Source organism: Galeopterus variegatus, unplaced genomic scaffold (assembly GCF_000696425.1).
Source record: "Galeopterus variegatus unplaced genomic scaffold, G_variegatus-3.0.2 Scaffold675, whole genome shotgun sequence".
Taxonomy (NCBI): domain Eukaryota; kingdom Metazoa; phylum Chordata; class Mammalia; order Dermoptera; family Cynocephalidae; genus Galeopterus; species Galeopterus variegatus.
Genome location: NW_007726786.1, coordinates 541,902 through 555,266, shown reverse-complemented (window position 1 = coordinate 555,266; position 13,365 = coordinate 541,902). Strand labels below are relative to the sequence as shown.

Here is a 13,365-nt window from a genome sequence, read left to right as displayed (position 1 = left end):
AAAAAAAAAAAAAGAAATGTTTGTTTTAAAATGTCAGCAGGGGGCACCCCACTCAAGAATATAATTTAAGCTTTAAATAAAAGTATTTAAATGAAGATTTCACTGGTTTCTTTTTAATGAGCATACTACAAACCTTCTCAAGGTATCAAATCTTCAACCATTACCTAAAAATCCTATTTTTAACACCAGATTTTACTGAGAGAGACTAACATTAGAAGCTGCATTAAGAGTAATAACCCAAAAAAGTATTTGGTGAACTCCTATGGTTTCCCCCATATTTCACCAGCATGGTAGAATAATTGCTATCATACCACTACCATAATTCACAAAATCCCTTCACCCCTATTTTTTCATTTACTTCTAATAATCATATGAGATAAGCAATCTTATAAGCAAGCTTGATAATAACTACAACTTCCATACCCTCCTCCAGGCATATTAAGCAGCCATTAAGAACCAGGCACGTATAAGGCACTTCATCTATTTCTCTCATTCAAATTTTAATTATTAACAAAAATTGAGAAGTAGTTACACTATCCCCATTTTACACATGAGGAAGCAGTCTCAGCAGTTAAAGCAATTTGCCCAGGGGGTAGATCTGCATTCCACATCCAGGTCTGTCTGAATCCTAAGCCTATGCCATTTCCTTATCCCACAAAGACTCCAGGAACTGGAGATTCAGAAAAAGGTAATTAGTTGGCCCAGTCAAGTTGGCAACCAGAGCCCAGCATCTCCTAACTCTTGATCTAATGTGCTTTTCACAGTTTATAGATCATAATCCCATTAGATTATAAATAACCTCATAGGGAAGTTACATGCTATGTGAGGGAAAGATACAGATGGCAAAGAGAAAACTCCTAGAAGTATAACTAAATAACAATGTGGGGATCAGAGTTAAAGTATTTCGAATGAATACATAAAAGAGTACCAGTCGATAAAGTTTCCAGAAGTAGTGCAGATAATCCCGGAATTGTATTTATAATATTAGGATAAGAGCTATTTTTAAGTAGTGCAGATAATCAGTTGAGCGCTCCTGCGCTCCCAGCGCCGCACTCTCCCGAGTGCACCACGGGCTCGGTCCTTCTTTTTAAATTTATAATTGGGATGCCTATAGAAATTGCATATGAGTCAGAGTTGTCACTACTTCAGAATAATGTATGATAATTATTTAGGACTCTGTACTTTTGATCAGTAGGTATACTGAAGTTACTTAATAAAATCACAAAGAATAATTTTTAAAATATAAATGTTACTTACATATCCCAGTTTGGAGCTATTCGCAAATGCTGAATTAGCAACTGGAACTAGAACAAAAAATTCAAATGTACATTTAACCCATGAAACAACACAGAAAGTGACAGCTACATCAGAGCTTTATACAACTGAGGTGTAAATTATGCACCAAGGAGATGATTATTTACAAACATACAAAAGCACTGAGTATATGAATAAGATAGAAATAAAAAATAAAAACAGTACTTCTGGTTTCTCCTACCACTTTATATTCCCTAAATGTTCACCCCCACCCAAAAGACACACACCAACCACCAGAAAAAGTAACCTTAATACTATCCTGGAAGCAAATGAGGGCCCACTATTAAAAAAAAACCACCTCCAAACCACTGTAATTCCTTTCTGGGAATGACTTCATAAGCTATGCCAGATTCTCAGGGGTTTACCAATGAACCAAGACAGTCCAAAAAGTAATATTCTCAGGGGGAACAAAAAAAAAAGTCTTAGAGATTCATGTCTCCCTTCGATGTCACATGAGAGATCTGGGAGTTTACCAGGTTGATCCAGTAAGGGAGCTCCCTATTCCACATGTTCATTTCAGTCACTGATGAAAAGGTCTGTCTTATGACTTCAGATATGAAAAATACTTGCAGTTATTACAAGTTAGCATAAAATGCAAGCCTGAGTCATCACAAAAGAAAAAGTTCAAAATTACCATCTACTTAACTACCTGTAGACCTAAGGATTAAACAGAAAAATTTTCATAAACCTATAATCTTGATAAGTCACTTTTTTCATTGTGATTAAGTCAAGTAAGTATTTTATCACTGGCTTTAATCTCCACAAAAATACAAACGTTAAGTGCATAAGGCATGTTGTGCAGGGACTCTAGAACAGGTTTTTACATCACACCTACCAGGGGTGAATGGAGGAGCCTGGTGGCTACCTCCTTGTGGCCAGCTACCATGCATAAATAGCAAAGGAGATTCAACTTGACTCGGGAGGCCCCTGTGCTCTTCTCAGTGGAGTCAAGCTGTGAGCACACTTGTTGCAAAAAGTCCTTCCAATCTTGGCCTTTCAGAAATAATAATTTATCCACTACAGAGGAAGAAAATAGTAAAAATGTGTATAGTATGAAAAAGGATTGCTGAAAACATGTAAGAAATAAACAGAGTTTCAGTAGCTAAAGAACAAAGAAAATTGTAATATTACAGAGTGAAAACCAAAAATACTCCAAAAATGACACTATATTTATTTGTCCTTCTATATTCCTCATTTCTTTCTACCTATAGAGACTTTTTAACTACTTCAATGGAAAAACTATGCTTAAAAAAAGAAGGCAGATGCCTGAAACCTAAAATACAAAAAAATGCAAAGTTAAATAAAATTATACTAAAAGAAAACAAGATAATCTTTGTATAAATAAATCAACCCAGCTCTAAAATATTGAAAAGCCACAAATTCTACAGTTGTTAACAAGGTACAGTGAAATTACTGTTAAACATATAGAGGTTAACATAACTGAAATCATTTGGAATTCCTACCTCCAGCTCCCTATACAAACAAAAAGCAAAAACTAGGAAATGAGATGCCATCTAAGATTAACATATTTTTAGGCCGGCCAGTTGGCTCAGTTGGTTAGAGCACAGCTTTGTGACACCAAAGTCAGGGGTTCAGATCCTCATACCAGACACGCACCAAAAATATATATTTTTAGATGATCTCTAAACAAAATAAATTTTTAAAAATTCCTAAATAACTCAAAGGGGAAAAGGAAAAGCAGTATTTCCAGGTAATAATTCTCTAGGTTTTCATAAATAATGGTTGTAAATATTAATAATATTTTTCTTCTTTCTGACCTTTCATGTCCATCCTTCTATAAGGTTTCTTTTTTGTTTTTATCAGTAATTAAGCTCACCTATATAAGCCATTAGTCAGTTTATATTCTATTTTGAATGTACTTCAAATCATAGATTCTACTCTAGCCATGATGAAGAATTTTCTCCAAATCTAGTTTAACAGCTTGAAATATAACTTGTCAAACAAAATAAATCAATTTAAGGTATGTAAACATTTCTAATGTTCTAATTAAGATTTTCATTACTTGAAAGGAAACATAATAATCATTCTTTAAGGATCTCCATTCCCACACCATCCCCACAAAAGTGAACTATTTATTCATGGTCTCAGCTGTCAAGCAGAATCCCAGTTCTTCACTGTGGTTCCCAACCCTGTGCACCCACAACATCATCGTATTGGTAGAAATTCAACTAACTCTACAAGGGAAAGGACAGGAGAAGAATCCTCACCCAACATGAAAACTCACCCAGCTCTACAGGAACTTCCCTACCCTCAAGAATATAGGGCAGACCAGAATTAGCTGAGAAATATCAAAGTCTAGCACAAACAGATTACAGATTGTTTACAATTTGCATAACACTGGCCCAAGAACACAGCCAACTGGCAAAAAAGTAGGAATTTAGTTATTAAATACAAATACTCCATTTGCAAATAAACTTAATATTTGTATCTTCATACAAAGAGTCTGTGTGTTTGATAAGCCCTTTATGATCCTACCTGAATGTGCTGGTAGATGTAATATTTTTGGATCAAATCTAATTGGTGGTTGTTTCATTATCTGTGGTTAAAAAAAACAAAACAAAAAACTTTTGAGATGCTTTTTGAGACATACCCGTCTCTTGATATATCCCCTATATCAGATTACAAATCAATGAGGACAAAAACGAATGCTGTAAAATTTAATTGTCACCAAAAGTGTAAGAATTCAACAGTGTTCTTTCTGATTAAAATACACAAATATAGATAATAATTTATTTTTAAAATCAATCCCCTATATCAGATTACAAATCAATGAGGACAAAAACGAATGCTGTAAAATTTAATTGTCACCAAAAGTGTAAGAGTTCAACAGTGTTCTTTCTGATTAAAATACACAAATATAGATAATAATTTATTTTTAAAATCATTTCAATTGATATCTGCAATAAAATAAAGCTTCACAGATAAGATTTACCTCTTGGTTTACTCTTTAGCTAACTTACCTCTAGGTTATAAATTTATTCACTCAACAGATATTTATTGGGTACCTGCCAGGATGAAGCACAGTGGTGCTAAGGGCTAAGGAGGGATACAAAGATGTAAAAGCAGAGAGCTGATACTATGGTTGGAAAGATGAGACAAAGATTTGTTAAATCAATAAAACATAAAATATTTAAGTAACAATTCAAACCAGGCAGGACATAATTAGGGACAAAACATTTCACAGAGAAATTCTTAACAAAACAATAATTTAGAGAATACAGCAAGCACTTTAGGCTGATGGGGTCAGGACTGGGTTTATACAAGACGTGGAAGGTGGGTTGAGGTCTTGAAGGATGGTTAAGACTTGACGGTTGTACTAGAGAAGACACCATCATTCCAGCAAACTGGAACAGCATGAATAGGAAAGTTCACAATTTATCTGAGGAAAAGTGAAAACACCATGTAGTTGGATCCATGATTTTGGAACATCTTGAGACTTTCAATGAAAAATTCAACCATCATTTCTATGACTAACTTCTCCAAAACCTCTATATAGCTTTTTTTAAATCTTTACTGGTAGAATTCTTGCCAAAAATGCATAATCGCATTCTAATCTAATAATCTAAATCTCATAATCTAACTTCATTCTAATCATTAGAAACCTTCAGACGAATCCAAACTGAGGGACATTCTACAAAATGCTGACCAGTTACTCTTCAAAGTGTCAGGCCATAGGCTGGCCCGTGGCTCACTTGGGAGAGTGTGGTGCTGATAACACCAAGGCCACGGGTTCGGATCCCACATAGGGATGGCCGGTTAGCTCACTGGCTGAGCGTGGTGCTGACAACACCAAGCCAAGGGTTGAGATCCCCTTACAGGTCATCTTTAAAAAAAAAAAAAAAAAAAAAACAAAGTGTTAGGCCATGAAAGAAAAGGAAAGACTGAGAAATTCTCACAAGGCCATGAAAGAAAAGGGCAGACTGTAGGAGACTACAAAGGCATAACAACTAACAGTAATGCAGGATCCTGGAACAAAAAAATAACATTAGTGGTACAACTGGTAAAAATCAAATAAGTTTAGTAGTTCAGTTAATAGCACTGTATCATCCATGTTAATTCCTAAATTTTGCTAACTGTACTATGATCCTATAAGATGTTAACATTAGGAGAAGCTGGGTAAAGGTATACAGGAACTCTCTATTTTTGAATCTTTTCTCTAAGTCTAAAAGAATAGTTTAAAATAAAATATTAAAAAACAAAAAAAAGTGTCTACTGACTAGGGTTTCCCAGAAACTACTAAGTATGGTTATAAGATGAAATAAAGAAATACAAAGAGAATATGGTCAAAAGATATCACAAATTGTTCTACAAAGTCTTCTGTGAAAATGCCCCACAACCCATCAAATTTAGCATAATATACAGTTACTGTACCAGACATCTGAACTCATAAAAAGAATTTGCTCCACTATGAAAAACAGCTAAATAATCTACATGAAATGCTGTCTATCTAGAAAATAAATATGAATCCAAGAACCCGTTTGATCTAAACCATAGTAATGTTCTCCAAGGAGATAAGAAGAAACAAGGAATTAATACAGAAAAAGACGATCCTTTTTTTAAAAAAAGGAAACAGGAAAATTGAAACACAGGCTAGGTAGTGGGATGTGAATGTGTTAGGGGGCTGAAAATCAAGAGAAGGGACTAAGAAATTAATTTTTTTAAAGGTGAGTATTCATCATCCCTTAGTAATATAATATTACATTCCAAAAGACAGGAAGCAACAAAACACACTAGATTAGAAGTGCTTTGTGATCCATGACTTCCCACGCTCCCACGGTGTCTCCCTACCATCTACCAAGCAGTCTTAACAACCTATGAGAGAGTAGGGTCTCTGTGTGATCTGCCTGCCCACCCAACCCAGGCTGGTGAGCAGAGCTCACTGACATCTGCCTTGATTATACATCGGGGACTAGACTATTTGGAGGGATTTGCATAAGTATGTGTGGAGAAATGAAGGGACTGAGAGCTAAGTTCTGAGGTCCAGAAGTCAGCAGCCACCCCTTGGTGCATGAAGAGTGCAGTAATGAGAGGCACAGTAGACGTGTCAAAAACAGGAGAAAGCTCACCACACTCCAGTGAAGTGGAAGTGAAGGAAGAGGAGAAGGTTGGAGAAAGGGTGGAAGCTGGAAATGCAGACATGTGGCACAAATGAAATAGAAGCAGACAACAAGAGGAACAGGAAAGAAAAGAAGGAAAAGAATATCCTGAATGAAAATATCACACAGGTTTCAGACCTCGGTAAAGTCTAACAGCCCTCCAGTGTTACAGTATCTTTCTGCACCTTTGGATTGTCAATAATGGGGGTGATGACAAGATCTGAGTCTGTGTAGATAAGCGCTCTCATCTGGGATTCCAGGTCCTGCTGACTCAGGTGTCCACTTGTGATCTGAAACAAAAACAAAAATTGCAATTTGTTTCTGTGACACATGAAAAAAACATAGCTCAGAGAAAATAAGTTAATTGCTCGTGTTTACCACTAAGATTGGTTAGGACTAGAAAACAGATCTTTACAGTTTGATGTTCTAAAATGTGATAAGGCAAACTGGTTTTTTGATTACCAGCATGGCTTTTATTTTTCATTCATAGAACACTAATCAATTTATTTCTGCTTTGCATAATATTCAATATGAAGTTAAAATTGTAAAATGAAAACTTTTCAGACTAAAGTACTGACCTACTACGTAAGTGTTAAATACCTGTACATTTATTAAACCTAGTTAAAGTAGAGCTGATACATAAAGAAAATGAACAACCAGATGTTCACCATCAGTTATTCCTTTGAGGTGTTTTTTTTTTTTAAAGGGGGATCTTAACCCTTGACTTGGTGGTGTGAGTACCACACTCTCCCAAGTAAGTTAACCGGCCATCCCTATACAGGGGACCCGAACCGTGGCCTCACTCTCCCAAGTGAGCCACCGGCCAGCCCTGAGGTGTTTCTTTGTGCTCTACTTAAACAGAACTTTTATTTCTAGTGCCATGCCTTTGTACTTTCCATTAGAGAAACAAAAGAACATTTATGCATTAAGAATTTCAACCGAAACAATGACTAGAAACTGAATAAAACAGAACACCAGCCAGGCTCAGTGGCACATGCCTGTTGTCCCCAGTACTAGGGAGGCTGAGGCCAGAGGGTCGTTTGAGCCCAAGAGCTCTGGGCTGTGGTGCACTATGCAGAGTGGGTGTCCACACTAACTTTGGCATCAATATGGTGGCCTCCCAGGAGTGGGAGATCACCAGTTTGCCTAAGGAAAGGTGACCAGCCCAGGACAGAAACAGAGCAGTTTAACAGAGAAAACCAAATCAGTGAAGTAAACAAGAAGGAAAAGAAATTATCCAAAATTGGAATGGGGGGGAATGAAGGAACACAAGAGTTAGCTAATAAAGTTCCTAGACACCAAGACCACTCCTTGCAACTCAGGTGAAACACATAAAAAACACATGAAGAATAAGTAAGGAGAAACTTGATAAAAAAAAAAATTTTTTTTTTCTAAGTTTAAGAACATGGACTTTCAAGACAAGAAGATAGGTAGACTTACACTGCCACTTGTTAATTATGTGACCTTAAGAAAGTTAATGAAAAAACCTTTGTTTTGTTCATCTATAATAAATATTAAAACTAACAACCTTACAGGATTGAGAAGAATAAACAGAAGATTTAAAACAATGCCTGACACTGCTCAAAAAAAGACAGTTGTAATTAATGAAGTTATTTTAAAAAAAAAAAAAAAAAAAAATCACACTGGCTTCAGCAGAGAATGGCTTGCCAGGGAGCAATGGAGAACTGGGGAGACCACCTAGTAGATTACTGCAATAGCCTGAGTAGACAGGATGGTGTCTTCTGTGAGGCATGAAGTAGAATGAAAGAAGAGAAGTTACTAACAAAGCAAAGGCCTGCTGATTTAACACTGTGCAGGCACTGCCAGTAAATTGTATTAGTCCATAGAGTAAAGTAAGACATCAATATTTGAAAGAGAGGTGGCCAAATTATCTTTATTTGTAGATGATATAACTGAACATCCAGAAAGCCAAAATTAATTAACTGAATCAAAAAGACAAAAAATAAATGCTAGGGAGAATGTGAAAAGAGGGGATGGGAATGTAAACTAGTACAGCCATTATGGAAAACAGACCCAAAGTGTCTCAGAAAACTAAAAATAGAGATATCATATGCTCCACCAATCCCATTGCTGAGAAATATATCCAAAGGAAAGGAAATCAGTATACTGAAGAGAGATCTGTATCCCCATCACTATTCACAATAGCCAAGATGTGGAATCAACCTAAATGTCCATCAATGAATGAACAGATAAGAAAATGTGGTATATATACACAATGGAATGCTATTCAGCCATTAAAAAAAAAAAAAGAATGAAATCCTGTCATTTGCAGCAACATGGATGAGCCTGGAGGACATTATGTTAAGTGAAATAAGACAGGCACAGAAAGAGAAATACCACATTTTCTCACTCATATCTGGGAGCTAAATAAAGTTCATCTCATAGAGGTTGAGAGTAGAACAGTGGTTACCAGAGGCTGGGAAGGGTAGTGGGAAGGAAAGATACAAAGAAAGTTTGGTTAATGGGTACAAAAGTATAGTTAAAAAGAATAAGTTCTAGTGTTCAAGAGCACAGTAAGATGACTACAGTTAACAACAATTTATATTTCAAAATAGCTATTAGAGAAGATTTGAAATGTTCCCAACACAAAGAAATGATACATGCATGAGGTGATAGATATCCCAATTACCTTGATTTGATCATTACACATTGTATACATGTTTAAAATTATCACATGTACCCAATAAATTTATACAATTCTTATATATCAATAAAAAATAAATCAACTGAATAATTATTAGAAATAATATAAGAATTAGTAACATAGACCAATTAAATTAATCTCCTATAGGTAAATTGAGTATATGACAAGTTACAAAAATTTAATATCCCATCTACAGTAGCAAAAAATAAAATAAAATTATCAGGAATAAACTAAGTAATCAATACTTGCAATGAGATCACAATCACTAAATGAAAAAAAATTAAGTTATAAAATTATGTTCCCTTGTTTGAAAATGAACATATATGTATGAAACCAGAAGTAGAAATATGAAAATGTAATCAGTGTTTACTCTGGGTAATTTAAATATAATTAATTTTTTTATTTTCTTTGTCCTCTTTTATGTTTTCCAAGTTTTCTACAATTATTATGCAATTTTCATAATTGAATAAAAGTATTATTTAAAAACTATAAACCATAGACTACCTTATAGTAGTTAAATAAATATTACTTGAATTTTTTCAATAAAATGATTATATACTACCTTCTACAATAGACATCTGCCAGAAATGCTTTAACATATACTGGATTTCAGAATGCATTTAGTTTTACACTGATTTTTCAATTTCACATATAACCAAATTATTAGCTGAGTCAGATTTTATTATAACCCATTTACATTAAATTTCACTGCAGAAATTAGTTTTACATGGTCCAAATATATTTTATATTACATAAAAATTACAGTAACTGAAAGCAATTATGTTTGTCAGACAATAAGTATAATAATGCTGAGTCAGATTTTATTATAACCCATTTACATTAAATTTCACTGCAGAAATTAGTTTTACATGGTCCAAATATATTTCATATTACATAAAAATTACAGTAACTGAAAGCAATTATGTTTGTCAGACAATAAGTATAATAAAAATAAAATGGACAAATTTTTTAATTCAAAGTATTTCTGCATTCAAAACAACTATGATTGAAAAAAATTTTTTAAAGACCTAAATAAATAGACATTCTATGTTCATAAAGCAAAATTAATGTCATTAAGATGGCAATATTCCCCAAACTGATCTACAGTTTAAATGCAATTGCTATTAAAATCCCAGTTTGCTTCTTTGCAAAAACTGACAAGCTGATCTTAAATTTTATATTTCCATATGATGGAAATGCACGTGACCCAGAATAGTCAAAAGAACCATAAAAAACGAACAAAGTTGGAAGAGTCATACTTCCCAATTTCAAAATTTAATAAAAAGCTGTAGTAATTGAGATAGGGTGCTACTAGCATAAGGACAGACAAACAGATCAATAGAATAGAGTCCAAAAATATGCCCTCATATTTACAATAAATTGATTTTCAACAAGGGTGTCAAGACAGCTCAATGGGGAAAGAAATATCATTTCAACAAATTGTGCTGAGACAACTGGATATCCACATGCAAAACAATGAAGCTGTACCCCCTACTTCACATATATATAAATGAGTTCAAATAGATCAAAGACATAAATGTAAGAGCTTACAAAACAACCAGAAAAAGTAACGAAATAGTAGGAATAACTTCTCACATATCAGTAGTAACCTTGAATGTGAATGGATTAAACTCGCCAATTAAGACAGAGTGGCTAAATAGACAAAAAAACAAGACCCAACAATATGCTACATATAAGAGACTAGCCTAACTACTAAAGATAAAATAGATTGAAAGTGAAGAACTGGAAAAAGATATCCCATGCAAATGGAAACCAAAAGCAAGCAGGAATAACAATACTTTTATCAGATAAAATAGATTTTAAATCAAAAACTATAAAAAAAGGCAAAGAAGGTCATTATAAAATGATAAAGGGATTGATTCAACAAGAGAATATAATAATTAATATATATGCACCCAACACCAGAGAACCCAGATACATAAAGCAAACATTATTAGATCTAAGGGGAAAGATAGATTGCAATTCAATAACAGTAGGGGACTTCGATACCCCATTTTCAACAGTGGATGTACCATCTAGACAGAAAATAAAGAAACATCTGACTTGAACTACACCACAGACCAAATGAACCTTACAGACGTTTACACAACATACCAAGAAACAGCTGCAGAATACACATTTTTGTCAGCTACACATGGAACATTCTCTAGATCATATATTAAGCCATGATCAAGTCAACACAAATTTAAAAAGATAGTATATCAAGTACCTCTTCTGACCACAATGGTATAAAACCAAAAAACAAGAAAAACATCATAAACTATACAAATATATGAAAATTAAACAACATGCTCCTAAACAACCAATGGGTTAATGAAAAACTAAAAGGAAAACTTAAAACTTCCTTGAGACAAATGAGAATGAAGACACATCATACCAAAACCTATGGGACACAGCAAAAGCAATTCTAAGAGGAAGCTTTATAGCAATAAATGACTACATTGAAAAGGAAGATTTCTTACAAACAACCTAATGTTGCACCTAAAGAAACTAGAAAAACAACAAACTACACCCAAAATTGGCAGAAGGAAAGAAATAATAAAGCTCAGAGCAGAAATAAATGAAATTAAAAAAAAAAACAAAAATGCCGATGAAACAAAGAGTTGGTTTACTGAAAAGAAAAACAACTTTAGGCAGACTATAAAAAAAGAGAGAAGATTCAAATGAATAAAATCAGAAATGAAAAAAGGAGATATTACAACTGATGCCACAGAAATACAAAAGATCATACAGTCTATTATGAACAATTAACTATATGTCAACAAATTTAATATAACATGAAGAAATGAATACATTCCTGAACAAATGCAATCTACCAAGATTAAATTATAAAGAAATACAAAGTCTGAACAGACCAATAACAAGTGAGGAAACTGAATCAGTAATAGAAAGTCTTCCATTAAAGAAAAGCCCAGGACCTGATGGGTTCACTGCTGAATTCTACCAAACATTTAAAGAACAACTAATACCAATTCTCTTCAGATTATTCCAGAAAATTAAGGAGGAGGAAATACTTCCCAATTCATTTTATGAGGACAGCATTACTCTAATTCCAAAAACAGGCAAGGACACAACAAAAAAAATATCCCTGATGAACATAGAAGTGAAAATTCTCAACAAGATACTAGCAAACATTTCAGTAATTGGCCACAATTATCAGCACATTGTATATTGACAAAATAAAATAAAATTTGGAAGGAAAAGAAAAAAAAGATACTAGCAAACAGAATCTAACAGCACATTAATAAGATCATTCAACATAATCAAGTAGGATTTATCCCAGGGATGTAAGGATGGTTTAACATACAGAAATCAACAATGTTATATACCACATTAACAGAAATGAAGACAAAAACCAGATGATCATTTCAATTGGTACAGAAAAAACACTGGACAAAATTTAACATCCCTTCATGTAAAAACTTTTAACAAACTAGGTATTGATAATATGTACCTCAATACAGTAAAGGCCATACTGACAAACCCACAGCGAATATCATATTGAATGCAGAAAAGCTTTAACTTTCCCTCAAATCAGGAACAAGATGAGGATGCCCACTGTACATTGCTTTGGATAGAACAGAACACCACTTCTGTTCAACATAGTACCAGAAGTCCTAACCAGAGAAATTAGACAAGAGAAAGAAATAAAGGGCATACAAATTGGAAAGGAAAAAGTCAAACTGTCCATGTTTGCAGATGAATTTATCTTATATATAGAAACCATAAAGACTCCACCAAAAGACTATTAGAACTAAAACAGGGCTGGCCCGGTGGCGCACTGGATAGGTGCGCCGCTCGGGAGGCTTGGCGGCGCTCCCACCCGAGGGTTCGGATCCCACATGCAGACCGGTTCCCGCTCACTGGCTGAGCGAGGCGCAGGGGCAGCACCGAGGGTTGTGGTCCCGTTGCCGGTCCCCGGCCTGGTACGGGGGCGACACTGAGGGTTGCGATCCGTTGCCGGACACGGAAAAAGACAAAAAAAAAAAAAAGAACTAAAACAAATTCAGTAAAGTTGCAGGACACAAAAGCAACATACAAAAGTCAGGAGCATTTCTGCTTACTCATAGCTAACTATCTGAAAAAGAAATCAAGAAAACAATTTTTATGATAGCTACAAAAAAATAAATAAGCACCTAGGAATAACCTTAATCAATGAGGTAAAAGTCTTCTACAATGAAAACTACAAAACTTTGAAGAAAAAACTTGAAGAGGATTTGAGCATCACATATTGTACACAGGTGCTGA

General features: G+C 34.4%; 1 protein-coding gene across 1 annotated transcript in view; it reads right to left on the bottom strand.

Moving 5' to 3' along the window:
• LOC103589341 (serine/threonine-protein kinase ULK4-like) overlaps window positions 1-13,365 on the bottom strand; it is a 59,072-nt gene that overhangs the window by 4,823 nt on the left and 40,884 nt on the right. Inside the window, exons 12-15 of the mRNA XM_008571295.1 lie at window positions 6,617-6,721; window positions 3,811-3,871; window positions 2,150-2,331; window positions 1,258-1,304 (exon numbers count right to left, since the gene is read on the bottom strand). Coding sequence (XP_008569517.1) covers window positions 1,258-1,304; window positions 2,150-2,331; window positions 3,811-3,871; window positions 6,617-6,721 — 395 coding nt within the window. The remainder of the gene's footprint in view (window positions 1-1,257; window positions 1,305-2,149; window positions 2,332-3,810; window positions 3,872-6,616; window positions 6,722-13,365) is intronic.